The sequence below is a fragment of the Rhinolophus sinicus genome, chromosome 8 (assembly GCF_057876585.1).
Source record: "Rhinolophus sinicus isolate RSI-liver-muscle chromosome 8, RSI-T2T, whole genome shotgun sequence".
Classification (NCBI taxonomy): Eukaryota; Metazoa; Chordata; class Mammalia; order Chiroptera; family Rhinolophidae; genus Rhinolophus; species Rhinolophus sinicus.
This window is the reverse complement of record NC_142508.1, coordinates 61,074,402-61,086,466: the sequence shown is the minus strand read 5'-3', so window position 1 is coordinate 61,086,466 and position 12,065 is coordinate 61,074,402. Positions and strand designations below refer to the sequence as shown.

General features: G+C 48.6%; 1 protein-coding gene and 1 non-coding gene across 2 annotated transcripts in view; both read left to right on the top strand.

Annotated features, from left to right (window-relative positions):
• VAC14 (VAC14 component of PIKFYVE complex) overlaps nt 1–12,065 on the top strand; it is a 94,256-nt gene that overhangs the window by 13,715 nt on the left and 68,476 nt on the right. Inside the window, exons 4-10 of the mRNA XM_019757655.3 lie at nt 332–394; nt 973–1,080; nt 1,597–1,706; nt 2,005–2,111; nt 3,084–3,218; nt 3,741–3,893; nt 10,567–10,630. Coding sequence (XP_019613214.1) covers nt 332–394; nt 973–1,080; nt 1,597–1,706; nt 2,005–2,111; nt 3,084–3,218; nt 3,741–3,893; nt 10,567–10,630 — 740 coding nt within the window. The remainder of the gene's footprint in view (nt 1–331; nt 395–972; nt 1,081–1,596; nt 1,707–2,004; nt 2,112–3,083; nt 3,219–3,740; nt 3,894–10,566; nt 10,631–12,065) is intronic.
• TRNAG-GCC (transfer RNA glycine (anticodon GCC)) lies at nt 4,952–5,022 on the top strand. Its single transcript has one exon. It is a non-coding gene; the product is annotated as a tRNA-Gly (tRNA).

Genomic DNA, 12,065 nt, shown 5'->3' with positions numbered 1-12,065 from the left:
CAGAGAGGGCCCAGCATTTTAAGATTGGAAACCCCTGAGGAAAGCCAATGGGAAGCAACTACCTGACCCAGTGGCAGCGGGTCACGGGGCCCCCAGGAAGTCCCAGAGGTCCCTGACCAGACGGGAAGTCCACCACATCTCGGTTCCTTAGCCAGGGTCCCAGTTTGTCCATCCCCACTTCTCCTGCCTTCCTTTGATTTATTCACTGAAGGAGATGCCCGTTCAATGTTCCAAGCTTCACCAGGGTCTTGGTTGTGGGTTTTCAGTATTCTCATGTTCCTTGTCTTACATCTTGACCATGGCCATCTCTCTCCCTCTCTGTGTCTCATAGTTGGCTGCTGACCCAGACCCCAATGTGAAAAGTGGATCTGAGCTCCTAGACCGCCTTTTAAAGGTATTTGTACTTGGTCCCCACTTTTCTTTTTATAATCGATTTCTTGCATCTGTCTGGACAGCTTTTAAATTCTATCATCGGGGACATTCTTCCTAGTCTCTTTAAACTTTTTCATTTACATACAGTAAAATTAACCCTTTGGTGTACACTTCTATGGTAAGTGTATAGAGTTATGTCACCAGTGCAATCAAAATGCAGAACCATTCTCTAACCCATATACATCCCCTTGTGCCAGCCTCACCCAGGGCAAAGGATATTGCCCGTGACCTCCCACACCACCCTGCCCCCAGTGATGGGACTGCTTATGCTAAACTCACAAGGGCATTCTATCTAGACCACAGAGATGCAGGGTTTCCCATTTCATTAGTTCCTTGATTTTTATTTCTGCTTTTAATGCATCGTTTTTATTTGTCCTTTTGCCTGGGAGACAGCGGGTGCTCTGGGTACCTCTGCTGCCTGGCCCAGGCTCTTCCATTTTCCTCTGTGGCCACCTGACTCCTGTGCCAGTACTTCGGCCAGGTCAGGCAGCCCCTGGTCTCTGGCTGTCACTCAGCAGCTTACATACCTCTGATCCACAGGACATCGTGACAGAGAGTAACAAGTTCGATCTGGTGGGCTTCATCCCCTTGTTACGGGAGAGGATTTACTCCAACAACCAGTACGCCCGGCAGTTCATCATCTCCTGGGTAAGGGCTGGCGCCACAACACTTTCTGCAGCCATGAGAGCCTCTGGTTTAGTCACATCTCTCTAGCATACCCTGGGCAAGTCTGATGGCTGCCGAGAAGCCTCATTGTTACCCTCGAATAGCCAATGACACCAAGTAATCCAAAAACACTTGTGTTCAAAGCCCATCGTCCTGATAAGGATACAATTCTTCCTTTTCCTGGGAAACCCTGATTCCCATTTGAAGCCAGTAGTGCTACTTCGGGCAGTCACACCTCTTCTAGCCTTGTCTGTCCTTTCCCATGTACTCCCTTCTCCTCGTGACATCTGAATGTCCTTGCAGTAAAGTTACTACTTCCCTGCACTGTTAACAAAAGCTCTAGGTGCTAGCACCCTCTCCACCATGGGACACCTGCAGGGCCATGAAATGCTGCCTCAGCAGGTCCCCCTTCTCACTGCCCAGGCCCAGAGGATGGGGAGGAGACGAAGGATCTCGGGCTGGTGTAACTCTCTCTCCTGGTTTCTTTCTCTGGGTCAGATCCTGGTTCTGGAGTCCGTGCCAGACATTAATCTGCTAGATTATTTGCCGGAGATCCTGGATGGACTTTTCCAGATCCTGGGTGACAATGGCAAAGAGATTCGGAAAATGTGAGTGGAGGGGAGGGGGCAGGCAGCTGCCGCTGTCCGGGGTCCATTAGTGCACCCCCCACACACCAACAGGCAGCAGCAGGTGAACAAGAAGTTCCCCTTTTCTTCCTGCTCACGTGCTTCTCACTGTGAGCAGCTAAGAGCTCATCAACCCCCAGCCTCTGAAAAACATACATTTGACAAGTTCAAAGTGTGGCTCACTCTGGGTTGCTGCCCCGGAGAAGAAATGGGCACACTGGTGGCGGCTCCTTGAGCCCTGGCTGGCATATGCTATTTCCCCTCTCCTCCTCATTGGCAGGTGTGAGGTGGTCCTTGGAGAATTCTTGAAAGAAATTAAGAAGAACCCCTCCAGTGTTAAGTTTGCTGAGATGGCAAACATCCTGGTAATCCACTGCCAGACCACAGGTGAGTGTGTGAAGGCCCTGTGGCCACTGCCCTCTCCTCACAAGCACCTTTCTCTCTCACTATCTCCGGAAGGGGCCTGGTAGGAGTGTGAACCAGTGTGGCACTGGATCCCGGAGCAGTGGAGTGGTGGGTCCTTGTGTGAAAGAGATTCGGGTTCTTTGTTAACATGGAGGCCTGTTCACCTGGTCTGACCCTGGAGGGGGGTAAGGTCTGCAGACTCTTGGTGGCAAGCTTGGCATTAGCGCTGTGAATGAAATGCTTGGAGGTTAGAATTGTGTATCCATCAGCTTCTTTGCGTATCAAACCACCACAAAACGTGGTTGCTTAACACAGTAGTCACCTGTTATTGGTCATGAGTCTGTGAGTCCACTGGGTGGTTCTGCTCCCCTGCGCCAGGCTGGGCTGGGCTTGATCATGCACCTGCAGTCAGCTAGAGGGTCCCCAGAGGCTGAGTGGTCTGGGGTGGTCTCACTCATGTCTGGCAGTTGGCTGGCTGTCACCGGGGGCATCAGAGACCATTGGTCCATGTGTCTCATCATCCCGCAGGCCAGCCCAGGTACATTCATGTGGTATCAGCGAGGTCCCAAAAGACATGGTAGGCCTCGGCTGGAACCAGACACACCATCACTTCTAGCACCTTCTGTGGGTCAAAGTGGCGAGGCCAGCCCAGGGTCAAGGAGCTGGGAAATGGACTCCACCCCAGCCATATGATGAGAGGAGCTGCAGAGCCCCATTAGGGGGGCATGGATACAGGGAGGGGTAGTGAATCATGGCTGCTCTACAACCTGACATAGCTTGTTCTTCCGTTCCAACCTGGGACTGTATGTACCTTTGGTAGGCAGAAAGCAAGGGCGAGAGTATAGATGAGGCCAGAAGCAGTGCAAGCCCTCGGGCCCCTCCTCCAGTGCCTTCCTGTGGGAGGGAACATCATGCTCATGCTGACCCTCCTAGAACCCACCGCTCCTCTTGCAGACGACCTGATCCAGCTGACAGCCATGTGCTGGATGCGCGAGTTTATCCAGCTGGCCGGCCGGGTGATGCTGCCCTATTCCTCTGGGATCCTGACTGCAGTCCTGCCCTGCCTGGCCTACGATGACCGCAAGAAAAGTATCCTTCACTGGAGAAAAGAACGAGAGCAGCCCCAAGTGGGACTGTGCAGCTGGGGGACCCTGGAATGAGGATGGGGCTCCCTTAGGACCCATCACACCTCCAGATAGGCCCTGGCATCAGGGGAGCAAGAGGTGGAGCTGAACACGGACAGTGAGGATCAGGACAGCACCAGGGACACGGAGCTAATGCCGCTGTCCCCAAACCTCACCTGGTTACTTGCAGACCTGGTGCGGCTCTCCAGGGTCCCACAGTTCCAATCCCCTGAGTTCACACTGCCCCACCTTGGGTGGGGGACATCCTGTGGGTGGGAGGTCCACAAGGAAGGGGCCCTACAAGAAGGCACAGGAGCATCTTGAGGGGACACCAGTGTGGCAGGAGGACGAGGACTCGGGGACTTGGTTCAGACTGCCTGTCTGCCTGATACAAACTTGGGTAGAGGACCAGGCACCTGACCGATGCCAGTGACCTTGGGTTTAGAGAGGACCCCTGTGTGGGGCTGCTCCTTACATCAGGACGTAGGCATCAAGGAGGTGGCCAGCGTGTGCAACCAGAGCCTGATGAAGCTGGTCACCACTGAGGACGACGAACCTGACGAGCTGAAGCCAGTGGTGCAGAAGCTGGCAGAGCCTAACCCTGACGACTCTCCGGCAAAGCAGGAGGGGACAGGCAGTGGTGAGTAGGCTCTGCCTCCCGCCCGTCAGCTCTCACCTCCAGAGAGGACCCCTGGGAACCAGAGGTCATGGTTGACTTGACTTGGGACCTCACTAACCAGCCAGGACTACTTTCCACATGTTAGTTAATTTAATTCTGGTGACAACCCAATAAGATAGGAACTGCTATTGTCCCCATTCTACAGATGGGCGCAGGGAAGAGAGGTAAGCACTACCAGGCTCTGGCAACTACTAAGTGGCAGAGTTGGGATTTGAACCCTGGCAGCCTGTCTCCAGAACCTATGCTCCTAACCCTTACTGCCTCAAAGATGCTGACTCCTTAGTTTTTTTCTGGGCTCAGCTACAGGAAATAGTTGTTTCAGTATAGGAAGGTTTGGAGCGTCGCAGGAGTACAAACTGCAGCCTTCACGGGAAACTTGGCCACCGACATCCAGCCACCCAGAAGCTGGCTGCCTTTACTATGCCAGCCATTCTCAGACAGGAGGGTTAAGAAAGCTCCAGTGAGTTTATTCAGCCCTTGGGAATGCTACTGTCAGAAATTCTAGTGTCTTTACAAAATGGTTTGGCTCTGCTCTCCTTTCAGACTCCTTTAACATTATTGTCTTATGTATCTGTATACCATGAAGAAAAACACTCTTATGCCAATTGGAGTCTGGAGTTGGACTTTCTAACTGTTATCTAGAACTCTTGACTTTTTTTTAATCGCTTGGGTCTCTATCCTCACTGGGATGTCACTGATCAACTTTGGGGTGATGTTCTCCTTTGCAGAGTCAGCCAGAGAGTAAATTGATACAGAACCTGCTCAAATCTTTTAGGCTAACAGGCGTCGGTTTGAAACCTTCCCCCAGGAGTTGAAAGAATTTCTAAAGCATTTTCTCCCATTGCTGTTCTTGGGCTTCCCTTTTGAACATCTGAGCAGAATCTCAGGCACGTGTGCCTCATGGGCCCCCTCCCAAGGTTTGGCGTGCTGGATTGTTTCAGGTGTCAAGTTACAGTTGTGCCATGCCAGTGTGAGCCAGAGCAGCAAAACAGCTGGAGGCAGAGTAGCACCCAGCTGGAGCATTGGTGGTTCAGTGGTAGAATTCTCGCCTGCCACGCGGGAGGCCCGGGTTCGATTCCCGGCCAATGCAGCAGCTGGAAACTTTTTGGCAACAACTTGAAAAAGAAAAGTTGGGGAGATAAGTTAGTGGAGGCCTCCAAAGTCAGGATCTTTCTTACTGAAAGATCCTAGAAAAATCTCGGGCATAGACATATTTTGTGAACTTTCACTTATGTATAAATATTTTATTTTACTATTTTTTCATTTTTTTTTATTCTCATTTTAGAAAATTTGGAAAGTAGAGAAAAATATAAAGAAGCAAGACTATTTTCATCATGCAGCAATCAGTATTATAATTTTGGCATATTTTTTCCATTTTGCAGATCATACAACTTACATAATTCTGCATCCTTTTTTTGCTTGGGTGACAGGGTTTTTTTGGGGCCGGGGTTGTTTTGCTTTGTTTGTTTTTGGCTTGATTAGTAACAACATGCAGAAGTTTGAAATATTTTATACTGAGATGAAAAGTTAGTGCCTCTTAATCCTTAGAGTTAGAAAGTAGAATAATGGTTGCTGAGCTGAAGGGAAAGGGAAATTGGGACTGACTGCTAACAGATACCTGGGGGTGTCTTTCTTTTGGGGACGATGAAAATGTTCTGGCATTAAACAGTGGTGATGTTTGTACAACTTTGTGAATATAGGGGGGAAATCACCCAGTTGTACACTTTAAAATGGTAAGCTTTGTGTCAGGAAATTTTATGTTACATAAATTATATCTCAATTAAAACAGAAAAGAAAAGTTAATGCCTCTTCCCCCAAAGTGGAACCCAGCAGCCCCTGCCCCACTGTTTCTGCTTACGTGGCAAGTGAAGCCCTCTGGAAAGGAACCACTTCATTCTGTCAGTTGTAGCAGCTGCTAAAATTCAGCTGGAGCATTGATGGTTCAGGGGTAGAATTCTCGCCTGCTACCCAGGAGGCCCAGGTTCCATTCCTGGCCAATGCAGCATATTTATTTAACTTTTTAGGTAGTTTTCCTTAGCTTTCTTGAAACAGCTCCCGGCACAGGAGAATCTTATCCTAAACCAAGATACATGCAGGCAGCTTGGCTCCAAATTTTACTGCCTCATAAACAGCATTTCAGGAAACACAAAGCTCACTTTATAGTCGTTCCCAGACATGGCAACAGCTAATTTGGGGGCTCCACATCCACTTCAGACCTGCTCCACTTGTAACTAACCAGCACTTTACCAAGGTGCCAGGAGAAGGTGCCAGCAGGCCAAGAGTGATGATCTGGCTAGTCAGTCGACAGGTCTACCCAGCCTCTCCCGCTTACTCTTACTGTTACTCTCTTCTGCTCTTCCAGCCCGGGTCCGCCTGGCAAAGGCAGGAGCCTCCTGCCTGGTCGCCCACACCTAGTATCCCCCTACCTGACTCAGTCTGTGTTGCTGTGTCCCACAACACAACACACCTGGGCCAGAGCCACGGGAGGCTTGTTAGCCAGGCCCTCGGTGAGCACACACTCACACACATGGGCACGTCTCCGTCACCTCTCACCTCTCACCTCTCACCTCTCACCATGGGGCTCCCGCATTTGTGCCCGGCTGCTCCCAGCTCTCTCCTATTCCGGCTCTCCCCAGCCCTGCTGCGTGTGGGGGCCTACAGCACAGTGTCCTTTCTCTGAGTCTGAGTTCCTGTGGTACTTGACATGTCCTGCCTATTCCCCTCCAGGACATTCCCGATTGTCTCAGGCGTCGTGGCCTAGATTCTGAGGTTAGAACCACCTGCCTGTGAGTCCTGGCTCTGCTAACTTCCTCTCTGTTGCCCGTGGCCGCTTCGCCTTTCTAAGCCTCCCATTCCTTATTTGCTCAAGAGGGTGACAATAATAATACCGAACCCTAAGATTAGCACATGGCACAGGCCACACACTCTCAATTACAGGTGCGTCAGTGTCAGGTTTTCATACATGTTTGTAATATGTCCATCTGCTTAGCAAGATTCTCGGGCAGGGTTTTTCCCCCTTTTTTAATACCAGCATTGCCTAGGTCCCCAGTGGGTCCTGAATGAGGGATCAGAGAGTGTCAGGGATAGAAGTTCATGTGGCAGGTGAGGAGCAGAGCTATAAATAGGCTTCCCAGTGGAGGGCTGGTGACCTCCGTTGGTGAACATGTGGTGGAATCCATCCAGTCCCAAGCGTTGATGGGACTGGGCGTATCAGCTCCTATGGACACTGCACATGCAAATGAATCAGACTCAGGACCTGCATGCAAGGAGCTCAGGGACAGAGCTGCAGATGAGTAATCGTGTGACACTGGGCGTGGTCACAGAGGATGGGCTCACCAGGCCAGGCTTCATGAATGAAGAGTATTTGAACTGGATCTTTTCTCTCTCTTTAGCTTCCACTTTCTGATTATAAAGGAAATACATGTTCCCTGTAGAGATTTTGGAAAAAACAGACATTCCTCCTAGGGGAAGGCAAAGAGTAAACAAGTTAAATATATTGTCTGGCAAATACATTTAGCAGCATGTATCAAAAGCCTTAAACGTTTAAGAATTTTTCCTTAGGAAATAAATGCAGATGTAGGTCAGGTTTTTCGCTTTAAGCACCTAACAAATGTTAGCTCCTTTATTGCCATAACAAGTCTGTGGTGTTGGCATTGTCGTGACCCCACTTACACAGGTGAAGGAATGGAGGCGAAGTCAAGTAACCTACCCAAGGGTCACACAGCTAGTAAGTAGGGGAGTCAGGGCTCAAACCCAGGCCCAGCAGCCCTAGAATCTCTGCTCATAGCACTGTTTACCCTGTGGTTCTCTGAAGAGGGAATTAATACAAAAGGGCAACCAAAGACACTTGGCTTGACTGGGAGTCCGAGAATTGCAAAGGAAAACAATGTATGATTTTTATTCATCAACTTGGCAAACATTTAAAAGATTACTAATATCCCTGTGTGAGGTGTTGGGGGATGACTGCTCCTCCGTTCTTATACATATTGGTAGGATCTTCCTAAAGGGCAACTGGCAATATCTATTAAAGTATCAGATGTCTGATCCTTCCGTGTAGCAGCCCCCGTGTGCATGGGATCCCAGAAAGATGCTCACACTCGTGCATCAGGAAGCATGGGGGAGATGAAAGAGTGAAATTAGGAAATAATTGAAGCCAATTTCCAACATCGTACCATTTTATCTACAAATGTGTGTGTTTCTGAAAGACGAGAGGGAGGGAGGCTGCCAGGGGCATGGAGTCCCAGCTGCTGGTCCAGGCTGGCGTGCCCAGGCTTCCCCACATGTCCTCCTCCCCTTTGCCCAGGCATGTTCCAGCGAACATGGGGCTGCTCAGCAGGCCCAGCTGGCACCCACAGCTCTTCCTGCACCCACTGAGCTGTGCTCATCCCCCAAAGGGCCTCTGGGACTCAAGGCAGCAGCTCAGAAATTTTTTTGTTTAACGTGGAAATAAAAGCCCCCTTACTGGGGGTTTGGCAGGGAAGCTGCTCTTAGCACTGCTCTTAGCACTGCTCTAAGACATAGTGCAAAGTGAAGAAAAAAAAAAGCAAGGCACAAAAGATATTCTCTGATCCCATTTATGCTTACAAAACAAAAAATAGGATTAGCAAAGGACGAGAGGGTACTTGCCTAACTGGTAGTTACCTGCACGTAGAATGAAGGTTAAAAAGAAAAGGGGGCTTTGCTTTGTTTTGTTTGAAACTTTTAGAATGAGAAAATGTTTCATTTGTATAATTTAAAACTTGAGACCAGCTGGTACATTCTGAACAACAATATAAATAACGATAGTTTTGTAACCCACAGAATAAAAAAAATATCTATAGATCCATAATGATATAAATGGATGGATGGATGGACGGACGGATAGCTAGATAAATGGCAGAGAAGGGACAGTTCTTCCATATAGAAGAATTCCAGTTAATGTAGAAGGAAAGAGCAAAATAGAAAATTACCATTTGACAAACACCACAGTAATACTTGTTGTAGCAAGATCCTCCGATGGATGCTAAAATCAGTGGAGGAAAAAACCAGTTTGAGGAAAAAACTGGATATTTGTCTGGTCTCAAATATCTTCCCCAAGATATTTATTAATTACAAAAAGGAAAGTAAGTAGTAACTTAATAGGTGGAAACCCAGCAGGCACTGCCATAATCAGGTGACACGGCTAACGTCACCAATAAAGAGACAAAAAGACATCGTGTTCTCCTGGTAACGATTCACTGAGAAGGCACAGCACTTTGGTGGTAGAGTGTCTCCAAAAATATATGACGTCAACCTAAGCATGAGAAAACATGAGACAAATCCAAATCAAGAGACATTCTGCCAAGTAACTGACCAGGGCTTTAAAAGTATGGAGTTCAGGAGAGATACAGAAAGACTGAGGAACTGTCACACACCGGAGGGGGCTAAGGAGATAGGACAACTAGATGCAGTGTGGGGACCCAGATTCAATCCTGGAACAAAGGACATGTGTGAAAAAACTAGTCAAATTCAAATTAAGTCTGTAGTTGATAGTATTGCACCAGTGCTGCTTTCCTGGTTTGATCATTGAACAATGGGTATGTATAATGTTAACATTAGGGCAACTGGGTGAGGGATATACAGAGAATTCTGGTTTTTTCGTTTGTTGTTGTTTTGCAACTTTTCTGTAAATCTAAAATTATTTCAAAATAAAAAGTTTTTTTTTTCTTTTTTAATTTAAGAAAATAGCCATCCCATCCTATTCCCCCATCTCCTCTAGCCCTCGGCAACCTCTAATCTACTTTCTGTCTCTATAGATCTGCCTATTCTGGACCTTTCATATAAATGGAATCATACAGTATGAGATCCTTTGCGACTGGCTTCTTTGATTTGGCATGATGTTTTCCAGGTTCATCTCGGTTGTAGCATGTGTTAGTACTTCATTCCTTTTTATGGCCAAGTAATAGTCCATTGTATGGCTATAACACATTTCGTTTATCCATTCATCAGTTGATAGAATATGGGTTATGTATACTTTTCATGTATTGTAAATAATGCTGCTGTGAACATGCTGTACAAGTTTTGGTGTGGACATAAATTTTCTTTTCTCTTGGGTATACATCTAGGAGTGGAATTGCTGGGTCATCTGGTAACTATGTTTAGGTTTTTCAGGAACTGACTATTTTCCAAAGCAAGTGCACCATTTTACATTCCCAGCAGCAGCATCTAAAGCTCCCATTTTCTCCACATCTTTACCACCTCTTATTATCTGTCTTTTTTATTTTAGCTGTCCTAGTGGCTGTGAAATGGTGTCTCATTGCAGATTTGATTTACAGTCCCTGATGGCTAACGATGTTAAGTTTCCCAGAAGTCATTGTTAACATCCATTGCCCTCAGATCAGCGGTCCCTTCTGAGATTCCTCCGATGTGTTCAGAACTGGTGTCCCTCTCCTTGTGACAGCACTGTGCCTAAAACCTTAAGCGTGGGTACTATTCCAGAAGCTTTGGGGAGCATGTAGGCATTGGGTCCCCAGGGCTCCAGAGCCACGTTGCTTTTCAAGGGCCGGAATCAAGGTGTGGGGGACCAGAGAGTCTTGAGTGTTTATAAAAGATCTTGTTCATTAAAAAGACCACAAGAGCCTTTAGCATGACGTGTTCTTCTTCTCACTCTCCCCAGGGGGACCTGAGGCTTCCTGCGACTCCAGCTTCAGTAGTGGCATCAGTGTCTTCTCTCCAGCCGGGTAAGTGGGTTCTTCCAGCCAGAGGTGTTTGTGGAAAGCGAGCAGCCTCGATCTTTGCTGGGTGCACGAGACTACAGCAAAGACCCGAGGCAAACTCTGCTTGGGGCCACCACTTATGGAGCACAGGAGGTGCCTGATGAAGGAGTCTGAGGGACACTGAGCGAGCCCAGTTCTGATGGACAGATGGCATTTGGAGGGCGGGTGAGGGGGGGATTAGAAGCTTCTGGAGGTCAGTAAATACAAGTAGTAAAAGTAGAAGTTATACGTGGTGGCTACAGTGAGACACTTACAGACGCCTTTACCCGGTACCTTTTGCTTGTCCAGGATAACGTGGGGTAACGGCTGACGAGGAGGAGGCTGTTTGAGCACAGCCCAGATTACAGGCAGTAATTAAGTGAGACCTGGAGTGCGTGGACGGTGGGCAGTCCACCCTCCAGGGTTTTGAAAGCAGGACTCCCTGGGAAGCGGTGGCAAGAGGGATGGAGGAGGCATGGAAGGAAAGGGTTAGGAAGAGCAGTCAGTCTCCACTTCCCCCAGGCCCCCAAGTCAGCTGTAATAGCGCCGCCTTCCACAGGGGGGCAGTGTAGGCCAAGCATGGAAGCCAGTCCCTTCCCTGCCAGCCCCCTCCACACACTGCAGGGTGATGGCATTCCCCTAGGGAGGGAATTGTCATCGTGCTGTCGTTGTCCGAGTCCCCTGCATGTGCCCCATCTCGCTTTTTCTTTGAGCGGAATCGGCACCTGTGGGGCCGGAATGGATGGCAATTCTCCTACAAGGGGTTTCTTCCCTTTGAGCTCAGCCTTGGGGAACCAGTCACTCATGAAGAGAAAATGTACATTCAACCGCAAGAGGCTCTCTTCTCCCCAGACCCTTAGGATCTTTCCTCCTTTTATATAATTTTTTAATGTATTCTTGTCTCTAGAGACCCTGTGTGTGTTTTCAAAGTAATCAAATACTGATTATAAATACGGACTAATCCTAGGACCACTTGCAAATTGTCCAAGCAAGCCAGTGAACATTCATGCGTTCGTTTTCAGTTAGTTGTCACACACTCCAGAGCACCTGCCCGTGTTCGACCCTACAGGTTCCAAGATACAGATTGGGCCCCTGAATGTGGTCCCTGACCTTGAGGTTCTCTAGCGGGGAGGCAGAGCAGTAACCAGGAAGTTACCAGAAAGGGTAGTGATTGCTCTGATCGGAGAGTCAGGGAGTGTTGGGCCTAGCGCTGGTGCCCGAGCCGAGGCAGGAATCGTGGTTGACAGTTGTGAACACACAGTAGGTGAGTGGTGAGTGCTTCCTATGCCCTTGCTGTGCCGGATACTTTGTGTCACATCATTAGATTCTGCTGATGTTTAAGTCCCATGGGGTCAGCAGTATTACCTCTATTTTATGGCTGAGAAGGGACAGGAGGTCAGGGGGATTCTGTGCAGCCAAC